We start from the raw sequence: 12,935 nt of genomic DNA on the forward strand, positions 1-12,935 counted from the left end.
ATAGTCCTTATAAGATAGAGAAACATGTTATCCTCTTTAACTAATTTTAAACCACACAATACAAAAAATTCAAAATGGGGGTTGGTAAGATTTTTTAAATTTACATTTTAAATGTAATGTTAATATTCTGAATTTTTTTTTTCTATTTTAATATATTTAAAATGTAATTTTACAGTTTAATAACTGGAAATTGATGCATTTCATCAGTATAATACATCCTTGCTGAATAAAGTATTAATTTATTTGAAATGTATATATATATGTATGTATGTATATATATATATATATATATATACATACATCAAGTAAATTATAATTACCTCCTGCACAATGAACAAACCAAGTTCAAAATGTACAATTTGTCTCTTCACACAGTAAAATGGAGGTGTGAACAAGTTGAGTAAAGTACTGACACAGTCATTAAATCTTAAACTATAGCTTCTGGTTCCTCGAACATTTGAACTTTTTCTCCATTGTCTTTGCAAGTCTGAAGCACCTCCTCGACTTCAATAACCTCCATTACCAGGTCACGGATCTCCTTCACACAGCCCAGGGGGCTGGTTTCCTCCTCAAGGTGTGGTGAAGACTGGGTTTCTGAGGCCTTTTCTGGAAGATCCATGATTTGTTTGTCTGTGAACTCTTTATAGATATCTCCAGCTTCTGCATCTTCAATAGATAAGCAAACGGCTATTGGATATGTGCTTTCATCGCGTATCTGTGCTTTAATCTGGGCTGGATCATCTGACGAAACCGCTGGCTTGCTGTTGTCCTCCGTTTCAGCAGGGTCACCACTAGACCCAGAGGTTTTCATACAGATCGGACTGATTGCTATTGTGGACTTATTAGCAAAGTCTGAAAAAGTTGCATCATCTCCTTTTGGTGAACTAGAAGTACCAGCACTTTCTGTGGCTTCTGTTACCATAATAACAGGGGTGGGAATGACATCCGTGGCGATTGTGGTTGTTATGAGTTCTGGTTTAGGCTCGGCTGACGTAATCGAGGTTGATGTTTCAGCAGTGGCAAATACATCATCACTGCTCTCCTCTAAGAGTGTCTTGTTCTGTTCATCACTGATTTTTCCCATGACAGGCAGAGCTTGGCTCAGTGTGCTACTTTTTGAATTTAGCGAGTGAACAGTCGCTGATTTGTTTGCTGTTATGCCGTTGCCCAGCAGTGGGGAGGGCGGCAGGGGCGTACGCAGGCTCGGGGAGGTATTTAAGTGTTCTGGGCTGCTGGGTGCAGATCCCGGGGGAGTGGAGGACAGGCTGGACACACTGAAGTTGTATCTGCTCTCTGTCAACAGGTTGAATTTCTTCAAGTTGGCTGCCTCCTTGACCACTGCCAATCAAAAGCACAAATCAGATTCGAGAATGTTTTAGGCAAATCTAAATGAGTAATAATTTCTTGTTCTTTGGGATTTTTATATATAGGGTGGTGGCCCTAAAATGTATTAGGAGTCGGACACTCCTCTGAGCAACTTTTGAAATGTATTTTAACCACTGGGCTCTAATAGGGATTTAATAGTGGATGTACAGTATACTACCATTCAAAAGTTATGATTAGATTATTTTTTATATATATATATATATCATATATCTTACAATTTAAAATAATTGTTTTCTATTTGAATATATTTTGAAATGTATATGATTCATGTGATGGTAAAGTGAATATTACTCCATTCTTCAGTGTCACATAATCCTTCAGAAATCATTCTAATATGCTGATTTGGTGCTCAAGAAACATTTCTTATTATTATTACCAACGTTGAAAACAGCTGTGCTGGTTAATATTTTTGTGGAAACCATCATACATTTTTTTTTGTCGGGATTATTTTGATAAATAGTGAGTTCATTTCAAAGCATTTATTCAAAATAGAAATCTTTTTTTAATAATGTAAAAGTCTTTACCATCACTTTTAATCCATTTAATGCATTCTTGCTGAATAAAAGGATTCATTTCATTTAAAAAAATCTTACGGATCCCAATTTTTTTTTAAACTCTATTTCTTCCAAAAATTTCATTTGATTTGACTTTTTTTATATATAGACACCATCCTCATGCAAAAATGCATGCATTTTATTTGAATACTTTTAAAACTGCTTTGTACTAAATAATGCCTAATATCAATAACGTCTTTGCGAGAAAACTTGTAGTCTTGTTGTGATCATGTGACATACCCATGCTGATGTCCTTTTCCAGTATCTGGTGGATAATGTCGTCATACAAGTTTTCCACACTGATGAAGTTTGAATAATCGGCGAATATGTATTGCTCAAATTTAGGTAGTTCCTAAAGGTAAATTTTAAGAAAAGACATGTCTATTAGGAAATCTCAAACATGTATGGTTTGTATATTTAAGCTGTTAGTGCTCGTATTTCTGTCATTATGCGACTGATCTCAAATGTACCTCTTTGAAGGATGGGGCCAGATGCTTCTTGATGCTGGGTAGAGTGATGTTGATCAAAGCTTCCTGGAGGATCCTCTTTCTCACTGTGCTGCTGTCGTAGTCAAATTGCTGTAGAACAAAGATAAATTAAGCTAAGCAATCTGACACATTTGTGTTTGTAAATGAAAAGTTAGATGCTTACTTTCAGAACCCTGTTCGAAGCCTTTTGCATAGCCATCGTGAGGTTGGTAGATGGGTCCTCCAGAGCCTTTCGCACGAGCAGCTCAAAGGTGTACTCTAGATTCTCCATCAGCTAAAACCATCACACAACAGACACTGAAACCCTAATCGATCACAGTAAGACTATAGAGTGTATGCAATTAATTCAGAAAGGAGTCGGCTTCTTGGTTGTAGTTTTGGGTACCTGTTTTAAGTCGATCTCTGTGCTGTTCGCCAAACCTTTGATGCAATAGTTGAAGGTTTGCTGTAGCTCTTGGATGTGATCTGCCAGTCCACTCACTTTGTCATAACAGCTCTGTAAATTAGCCTTACTCATCTTAAACATAGCCTTAAGAAAGAGAGCAACAGAAGAAGAGTTTAATATATAGGCTAGTATTAATATAAAAAAAACAACAATAATAATTTGGCTTAAGAAATGGAATATAATGCACAAGATGTATGTACTGTTTATGCTGCTTAATCATACATTTTTTAGCTCCTCTCACCTGTCGGAGTTCCTCACTCTGGTCAGCATCCTCGAAGTCCTGACAAAGCTGTTCCATCATGGCCTCGCTCAAGTCCCGGGCCTCTGTGAAGCCCAGGCTGATGGGCCCCATGACTTCCTCCAAGACGGCCGGCAGGTAAGGCTGCACCTGCTCAGTGCAGTATTTTGTTGCTGGCTCAGCTACCATAGCTACCCAGATTCAGAGAGTAAAAATATGGTACAGTACATAGACTCAGATATGGTAAACACCCACATATACTAATTTTTACAACAGAGTAACTGAGGCCAAAAGACATCTTGCGGGTAACACTTTCTTGTTACATTACTGTTGTAATAACAGTTTCATAATTACATGCAACTAACCCTTAACCAAACCATATTCCTAACCCTGTAGTAAGTACATGTTAATGTAAGTGTTAATTAATTTTACTCCGTACTTAAATGTATAAGTACACTGCAACAAGAACACCTTAAAATAAAGTGTAAACCAACTTGCTTTACTGATGGCCATTCAAATGAAATATACATTTTGTGAGATATTTATGGTAAATAGTAAATGGACTGCATTTATATAGCGCTTTCACAGACCCAATGGCCACCAAAGCGCTTTACATTTTGCCTCACATTCACCCATTTACTCACTCATTCATACACCGACGGTGTATATGATGTATATGATAATGTTTGAAATGTATGGTGCCATTACCCCATTCTTCAGTGTCACATGATTCTTCAGAAATCATTCTAATATGCTGGTTTGGCGCTCAAGAAACATTTCTTATTATTATCGATGCTGACAACATTTGTTGTTCTTTATATTTTTGAGGAATTCATCTTTTTTTTTCAGGATTCATTTATGATTATAAAGTGAGTTGCTTCATAAAAGTATAAATGTATTTTTTTTTAAATGTGAAAGGTAGTGTACACCAATGTTTGGCAAGTGACAGTTTTCAGTTTCAAGGCTCTTAAAAGCTTGAAATTGACAAATTTTTAGTGTACCTCTTAGTTTGCTCTCCAGGAAAGTTCTTGAGCTGGTGATCTGGTCCATGTCAGAGCGCATGCGTGCCTCCTGCTCTTTCACCATGTCTTTGCACTCCTCCTTCAGTGTGGTCAGCCTTTGCCTTAGATGCTCTTGCAGCAGAAAATAAGCAGCTTCAACTGTCTTTGAGACAAATGGCAGGGGTCAATTAATTAATAACTGTTACATAAGTTTTTGTAACGTCCATAATCCCAGCTATGGAATGTAATGTGTTTCTGGTATGTTTCTGGTTTGTCCCACCCTTTAGGAAACACCAAAGGGACATTTCTGGCCTCCCTGGCCTAAAGCTATTTGGGTGTGGGGCATCCTACATCTACGTCAACATCACACACCCAAGTTTCAAGTATAAAGGACAGGTTCTGGAGAAACCCAATGCCATAATGGGAAACAATTTGTACAATCACTAGGACAGGAAAGAGACGCACTGCAAACCACACTCTTCTCTTGTCTGCCCTCTTGCTCTTCATACATGGCTGCAGTTCTTTCTCCAGATAGGGCATTAAGTCCTCCATGAACAGATTAGCAAGACCCTAAACACACACACAAACAAACACAGATTCAGAAATATAACACATACATCTGTAGCTAAACAAGACTTGATAAACATTGAGCGCAAACACCGCAGTGCTAAACCCCCATGTGGCGCAATTTATGTAAACTTAAACCACAGACTAGACTGATATGTTTACCTAAAACCACAAAATCAATCATTGATCTGCCTTCAGTCATTTCTCAAACACGATCCAAATCAAAGTATTTAAATGAACAGACTAATGTGACAACAGGTAACAATATTAATAATGAAATACTAAAGTAATAAGCCATTCAAAGCCAAGTTTTACAATGATTTTACCCCCTTATCCATGATTCAAGCACAGAAAAGCATCAAATACTTTTAGGAAACTGCAGAAAAAGTATGATAAAAGAAACCAAAGAATTCATTGTTAAATGTATTATAATATACATTCTGTATATTTATATTAATGATGTTATAAAATGTGTATATATATATTTCACAATGTTCATACTGTGAGCTTCTTTCAGAACTACCTTCTTCTAACAGAAAGTTAAAATAATATGTGCTGTGAGATACACTGACAAATGTGGTGTATCGATAGTTCATTGTCACGTTTGCTTTAACAGGTGAAACTACAGTGAAACTCCCTGTGTGCAGCATTACTCAGATTCCACAAATGCTCTGATGTAACAGCGTGTGACTTGGGGTTTTGGAGACTGAGTACAGATAATACATGCAAGACTATGTATTATACAACGAAAAAAAAAAATCAAATTATATTCAAATCTACCATTTAATGAGGAAAACAAATTCTTTTTGGAAAACAAAATGCCAAATTATACCAAATATGGAAATGCAACTTGGTTCCAGCCATTCATAAATGATAAAGATTGTCAGAACTGTCACAGTAAATCCCAAAACATTCCAAAAGCTAGAACATCCCATGCCATACTAGAAGAACAAAAGCTATCTTGTTTATTTTCATAAAATAGTTTAAGTTTCTAACAACATGTGCTGTCAATTTGAACCAGCACAAATGTGGAAGGACACCTACCCGCATATCACTGCCTATGAGCATATCCCATGATTCATACTGGTCATTCTCCTCCCTATAGAGCTGAAAGGCTTTGAGGAAAGCTTTAACCTCACACGTCTTCTTCTTGAGAAAATCTGTTGAATACACCAAATGTTTTCCCTTTAATATTAGCTGATATATTTCTTTACACCACAACTTCCACTGGCACTGGTTTTATTACAGTGAAAGTCATACCTTTGTTCTGGTGGCGAATGCAGTCAGATAAGACCGAGATGAATTCAGCTTGAGAGTTTTCATCTCGGAAACAGAAATAGGAATCTCGGCGGTACGGAAGTCTAAGATAAACTGGGTACTCCCCCGGCATGTCCGCCACAGGGGGCGCGAAATCCTCCTGGACATCTGCATCATAACACACACACAATCACATTTTACTCCATTATGTTAGTTAATTCACCAATATGTTTACTGTATGTATAATAATTATTGTATATTATCTATTACGTTCTTCGTGAATCTTTTCAGTAAATAAATGATGATGATTATTGAAAACAAAAACAGAACTCTTAAGTAATGCATGGATGAATCGTTCACAATAATACCATTAACATAAAGAAATTAAATAGGGTAAATTTTGATTTTATGCTAAATTTAAATGAAGTCATGTTCTATTAAAAACAAAATAACATTTATCATTAGCTCAGGAATGAATGGGTTTTAATATTACTGAAAAGACAATATTCAGTAATATTATAGATTCAACCGCACTGAGACTATTGAATGAGAACGAAATTTGATATGAATTGAGCTGAGCTGGATAATAACACTAACTTTGTAACATTGAACTGAACTGAATCAACTACACTGATGCTTAATAATAATTCTGTAGAGCTGCTTTACAGCTGAAACTGAATTTGTTTCATAATTGATGAATTCTACAACATTAACACTGTTATTTTCCTGTTTATTACTGTGAAGCTGCTTTGACATAATCTGCTATATAAATAAATTCCTGTTTCTGCTATATAAATAATTGTGACTTAACTTACTGTAAAGGGAGAGTTCATCCAAAAATTTAAATTCTGTCAACCTTTACTCACCCTCAAGTTGTTCCAAACCTGTATACATTTCTTTCTTCTGCTGAACACAAAAGAAGATATTTTAAAGAAAATGGGTAACCAAACATTTGATCGGCCCCATTGGGAAAACAATTATATGGAAGTCATTGGGGCCCATCAACTATTTGGTTACCAACATTCTTCAAAATATCTTCTTTTGTGTGTCAATTTATCCTACATGGCATGCGTTGAACCCCACTAATAACGAAAAGACTGTCTACCCAGCTAATAGGGAACACTCTCAGAACTTTGGCTAACATTGTAGCTGGAAAGGTTCCTCTCAAAGTTATGAACAAATAGGTAACATTAATAGAATGTTTGTTCAAAGTTATCTGGTCTAATTGCTGAATAAGTATAAAATTAGCTCATTTAAAATCTATGCATGGGTACACTTAATTAATTTTACTCACTGTTGGTGCAAGGGCAGGCCTGGTCAATCATTTCCATATATTTTTTTTCTGTAGTCAGAATGGTGCCCCCTGTAGGTATCAGTCTGAGTGTTGGAGGGGCACCTTTCACAAACGCCTGCAGGAAAGCAGGTTAGAGATGCTGAGGTAGGAAATGTTATCAGTACCCCAGTTAGCAAATGTTCATTCTCAGATGGTGAATAATGGCTAATACCTTGTAGCTTTCGTGGCACTCCAGGACGTGACTGGCACGCATCACAATATATCTATCCTTCCACTTCCTGCCGTCATCAAAGTACCGGACAATTTCCTCATACAGCACCTTTCCAGACTCTGGAAGGGCCTGGATAATTAAATGTAATGTGTCGATTTCATAAGAATAAATGAATACAGATATGTCTGTTAAATCCATATCTGAGATATCTGATTCTTACCCGTTGTTTGAGGAACTGTGTGCGTTCCTCTTTGCGTTGTTCAAGTTCATCTTGGATCTGGGACAGGTAAGCCAGAGAATATTGTTTCCTATAAATCGGTGCGAACTTCTTAAATTTCTCATCCACTTGCCCTGCAAGACAACACAATACTGAGGTCATTACAATATTAAAAAGACTAAAAGTCAAAACAGGTCTATTTTATTCTCAAATAATTACAAACAACTGCCCACTTGCTCAGCACGAATTCATATGGCATGCATTGATCTAACATTTAACATTGTCATATTTTACTATGTATCATAATAATAGCATGTAACATCAGCTCATGCCCTGAGATTGGGGCCAAGTAAACAGTCATTTTCCAATTCCAGAGGTGATATAGTGCTGCAAAAATTACACTTCACCTTTATTTAACGAAACACAACTTTGTTTCGTACATATGTTTTTTTTTGTTTGTTTATAAATCAGTTAAATGATAACATGGTATATTAGCTGGAAGAATCAAAAGGCCATAAACTACTGAAGAGACGATATTACAGGTACGTTCGCTAACCTAACATTTCCTTTTTCTCTGTCATACAGTATGTTGTTTTAATTATTAAAACTTTACAATAAGGTCCCATTAGTTAATGTTCATTAATGCATTAACTATCATTAACTAACAATGAGCAATACATTTGATACAGTATTTATTCATATTTGTTAACTGTTTATTGTTATTCATATTAGCTTAGGTCCATTGAATAATTTTAACAAGATAGACCTTCTAGTAGGCTACATCTTTTTTAAACAATGTATTAGTAAATGCTGAAACTATCATGAACTAAGATTAAAAGAAAATGCTTTAAAAGTATTTTCATTGTTAGTTCACGTTAACTTATAATCTTAACAAATGAAACCTTATTGTAAAGTGTAACCTTAAAGGAAAATGTTTCGAGTTTTCCAAAATCTCTCTTTAATTCCACTTAGCGCTTCACCTGGAGTAGAACGCACCATCAATGTGTCCAACGTGTAAAAACAGATGGCAGTACATCATCCAAATTCACATTGGATTGTCTAAATTAGTTAATTGTGTTTTTCCCAGTACCACATACAACATTAGCTGAACAATATTGCAGTGAACAGAGAATATTAATGTGTGTTTACAGCCAATCAGACTGCTTATTCCCTGCCTGAACATTTCAACATTCTTGTCAGTACCCTACGTTCAAACCTCATAGATCTCATGTAGAATCATACATGTTTAAATTCCATTTTAGAGGCATGAGAACATATAACATACCACATAAACATGACTTACATGAGGCATGGTATATGAATAATCTCCAGGTATTTATTACTATAAGCAGGGCCGGAGTGGGACTAATTTTCAGCCCTGGAGTTTCATACCTTAGACCGGCCCACTAGTTCCCGACCGACTATATTAAAATAATGTAATTAAACCCTCAGTATATAAGTCTTCAATAGTGCACTGTTTTGTACAGCCTTGTAATTCATTGTATTTTTCAAATATATAATTTTCTATTCAGTGCAATAGCCGTACAGGGTTTTATAAATACAAAGGTCCCAAAAGTGATCTGGGTTCGGGCCATAAGTGTTATTATATCACTGTAAATGGAAAGTTCCAATTCTGGGTGCTGATTGGTCAGTACAGTATTCAAGTCGTTCTAAAATAAACAATATCAGCTATGACTCAAAACACTTAATGAAATAGCTATAACACTGCGCCCATAGATGTACCCACAGAATTATGTTCTATTTTCCTGAAACAGACTGAACTTTGGGATTTAACTCATAAACCATGACCACTTAGGGTGTTTCTACTTTTTTAAATTTCCTAATTTTTGAGCCTTATTACGTAACAGCTACATTTATACACTTCCATCATATTTCACAGTGGAGTGAAAGTAACAAGCCGATCTGTCATTATTTTCACTCTCTCGCCAGTGTGCATTTCTTCAGTCTTCTTAAAACTATTGTTTTGTGTGAGAGAGAGATTCATTGTTTTGGAAGGAACTGTAGTTTGAGTCTTGAATTCTTGAGCTCTGACATGTGAGATACTTTGCCTACCATAGACGTTTGTGACATGGCATGACCTGCAAAGCCAGTTCTGTATGAACATACCTCAACACAGACATCATCACACTTCACCAACACTTCAGCAAGAGGACAAGGTTGACAAGGGAATGTTCGTAAACGCCTCTACATGTGTGTGTGTGTGTGAGAAAGAAAGAATAAACTCCTTGACAATGAGCAGCTGTTGACAACACACTCTCTTTTGACCTTAGGTGTGAAATGACAGCACTTTACTTTCAGCTCATTCTCAGGAAGTGATCCCATTTGTTTCCCATGTGTTTTAATGACATAATTAACATGATACTAAACCTCGAGTCACATTATCTGACAGATTTAAAGGGATAGTTCACCCAAAAATGAAAATTCTGTCATCATTTCCTCACCCTCAAATTGTTCCAAATCTGTATGAATTTATTTCTTCTGCTAAACACAAAAGAAGATATTTTGAAGAATATTTGATGGGACCCCATTGACTTCCATAGTATTTGTTTTCCATACTATGGAAGTCAATGGGGCCCATCAACTGTTTTATTACCCATATTCCTCGAAATATCTTCTTAATTCTTTAAATATCTTGTCCTATTGTTAGTTTAACTGCTTCTATTGTTCTCATTTGTAAGTCGCTTTGGATAAAAGCGTCTGCTAAATAAATAAATGTAAATGTATTCTTTGTTATATACATTAACTGCATCAAGCTCCCAAAAAAGGCATGTTTTCTCTGCGTGTGCAACTAAAACATTGACTGTAAAAAGTGTGGTGTCATGTGACAATATTTTCTAGTTAAAGCCATTGTTGTTTGTAACAGAAACTATGATACTATCAGAATTGACATCTATTCTAACGATTGTTTAAATGTTTGTGTTGCTCAACTGGTAGAGCATAGCATGTGGAACTCCAAAGTCAAAGGTTCAGTTACCTGGGAATGTCAAATAGCTTGAAATGATGTAATGCTTTTACATTAGGTTATGCATATCAAAATACTATTGGTACTTTGCAAGCCTGTAACCACATCAGAAGTTATAGACGGGTTATAGTTTCAAAATCAGCCAATGAATATTCCTTATATTGAATACTTATTTGGGATATTCCACCTATAGTGGTAACAATCTTTGGCAGCTGACAGTTCAGCAGTAACCTTTTCGAATGAAATTATCACCTGTCAATTTTCATGCTCATAACTTCCCGTTTTCGGACAATGAGCTTTTCATTAAAAACTATGTGTTCTGTGAATGAAATAGGGTATAAAAAAACACACACACATTCCGAAACATCACTCTTTCTTTACAGACTACAGATGTAAATTGCAAACACTGGCTATTTTTCCATTTGAGCAAATAGCAGAGCTGATTTTAATCCTTTAATCTCTGACACACACTAAAAACCTCCACCCAGATCATTTGAAATGGCAAGAAGAAAACAAACAGGTTTCTGCCTCTCACTTTTCAGGTGAGAGGGTAGAGTGAATACAGTGATCTAATGGACACTAATGATAGTCATTTAACAAATTCAATGATTTTTCTAACACTGAATGGTCATGTAATTTAGGACAATAGAAAATATCTCATGCATTTCAATCTGCAATTTCAGAAACATCCACCATCTTTCTCTGCAGTATAGTGAAACGTTTCAGCAACCTATTATTATTATTTAAGAGCATCGGAAAACATACAAACAAACTACTGCTATTTCCACACTCATAAACGATGCCAAACCACTTAGTGACTTAGAATGACCACATAAAGTTCCTATACACATACCTTTTATGTAGTTGGATTTATTTTCATCCAGTAAACTGGATGATGTTCCCATACTGCTCTGTTTAGTTCAGGTGAGCTCTCTTCTGCTCTGGTGAAGTTGATTCAATGTCTCTGTATTCACTACTGAGGGAGAATCTGAAAGCAGGTGTTATATTTCAGGACTGTGGGAGTGGCATGAATGAAACTGTTGCATCAGGACAATCAAGGGCTGTCCTTTAAAAGGAGCTGTCTACCTAGACAACCTGTGATGCCCAAAATCTAGGGAGGCTGCTCACTTAGTTTTGACACAGTTACAGCCTATGATTTCATGAAAATAACATGCTATTATTGCTATATGATATGTGTTTTATAAATCAGGCTTCTCTGTGAATATGCAAGAGCATCTGAGCTGTGATCAAAGCTACCAGAGTAACAGTGGAAGGGACTCCAGAGTGCTTCAAGGAAGAACCATGATATTTTTTGTTACATCTTTGTTTGTGAAATACAATACATGTGTGACATACTGAACAGACTTGATTCCATTAAGGTTTATTACCACAAACAGTTTCTATTCAAACTGTCATACCAGTAAGATAGTTTTAGTGCATTTCAGGGAGGTCTAGACATGTACTATGCAAATAAAGCTGGCGTGGCTCTAATTTATCATTTTCAAACTGATGAATCATATAAAATCTGAAAACATTTAAGTCTTATTTCAAACCAAACATAAAAGAAAAATTTTTTGTACCGTGATTTGTTTTTGCATTGTGAAATTTGCATAACAAGAAAGCACATTTCTGTGCTTTTTTTGCTGTGGAAAAAAAAAAAAATTCTATAAATCACACTGAATAAAAATGCTCAAAAGTTAAGAATGCATTAATAATGAGAATTCTAGGGGGAAATTTGCTTAAATGTTATGAAAATAATAAATGAATGTGCAATCAAATAATTTATAAAAATATGCTAAATATTCTGTTGTTTTTAAGGTAAAATGTGGCCCGAACATGTTTTTTTTTCCACTCGTGCACTTTGTCAATGTTTTCAAATTATAATATTATAATTATATAATGTTAATATTATATTTAAATATAAATTATAATATACACATTTAATGTAAAATGTTTTTATATTTATGTTATACAGCACAACTGTTAGCAATCTGGAAAAAAAATTAAGCAAAAGTGAAGTGAAATAGAAAATCAGATCAGGTAAGTTAAATATAAACCTTTGACAGAGTCTTTATTAATATTTTTAGAAATTAAAAATTCAAAAACCAAAGAATAAAAGTCAATACTGCATCACCGTCAACACAGACTGATTATTCAAACACTATGAAGCCCTTTAATGGGTCAGTGCAATCCACAAAAAACATCAACAAAATTGAAACAACCCTTTTAATTCAGATGAAAATGTTGTTTCTTATCCAGAACTTGCTCAAGTTGTCATTTAAATTTCTAAAATA

The 12,935-nt window shown here is 35.3% G+C and overlaps 1 protein-coding gene across 1 annotated transcript; it reads right to left on the minus strand.

The window, feature by feature from the left end:
* Nucleotides 1–270: 270 nt before the first annotated feature.
* Nucleotides 271–11,618, minus strand: niban1a (niban apoptosis regulator 1a). Its single transcript, XM_056269542.1, has 14 exons — nucleotides 11,495–11,618; nucleotides 7,662–7,792; nucleotides 7,442–7,570; nucleotides 7,231–7,345; nucleotides 5,940–6,104; nucleotides 5,724–5,839; nucleotides 4,578–4,682; nucleotides 4,113–4,275; nucleotides 3,115–3,302; nucleotides 2,814–2,957; nucleotides 2,592–2,702; nucleotides 2,411–2,518; nucleotides 2,181–2,292; nucleotides 271–1,338 (listed from the first exon to the last, which is right to left on the minus strand). The coding sequence occupies exons 1-14, from the start codon at nucleotides 11,544–11,546 to the stop codon at nucleotides 428–430; spliced, it is 2,550 nt and encodes an 849-aa protein (XP_056125517.1). The 5' UTR covers nucleotides 11,547–11,618; the 3' UTR covers nucleotides 271–427.
* Between the last annotated feature and the right edge of the window lie 1,317 nt (nucleotides 11,619–12,935).

The sequence above is a fragment of the Rhinichthys klamathensis genome, unplaced genomic scaffold (assembly GCF_029890125.1).
Source record: "Rhinichthys klamathensis goyatoka isolate OS25496 unplaced genomic scaffold, OSU_Roscu_1.1 h1tg000281l_1, whole genome shotgun sequence".
Lineage (NCBI taxonomy): Eukaryota > Metazoa > Chordata > Actinopteri > Cypriniformes > Leuciscidae > Rhinichthys > Rhinichthys klamathensis.

Excerpts from the sequence above, each read along its gene's own strand:
- niban1a (XM_056269542.1), bottom strand. The coding sequence starts at position 11,546 with ATGGGAACATCATCCAGTTTACTGGATGAAAATAAATCCAACTACATA. Across the intron at positions 3,303-4,112 it reads CCTGGAGAGCAAACTAAGAG|CTATGGTAGCTGAGCCAGCA; the intron begins GTACACTAAAAA and ends GAATCTGGGTAG. Across the intron at positions 1,339-2,180 it reads GGAAAAGGACATCAGCATGG|TGGTCAAGGAGGCAGCCAAC; the intron begins GTATGTCACATG and ends TTTGATTGGCAG.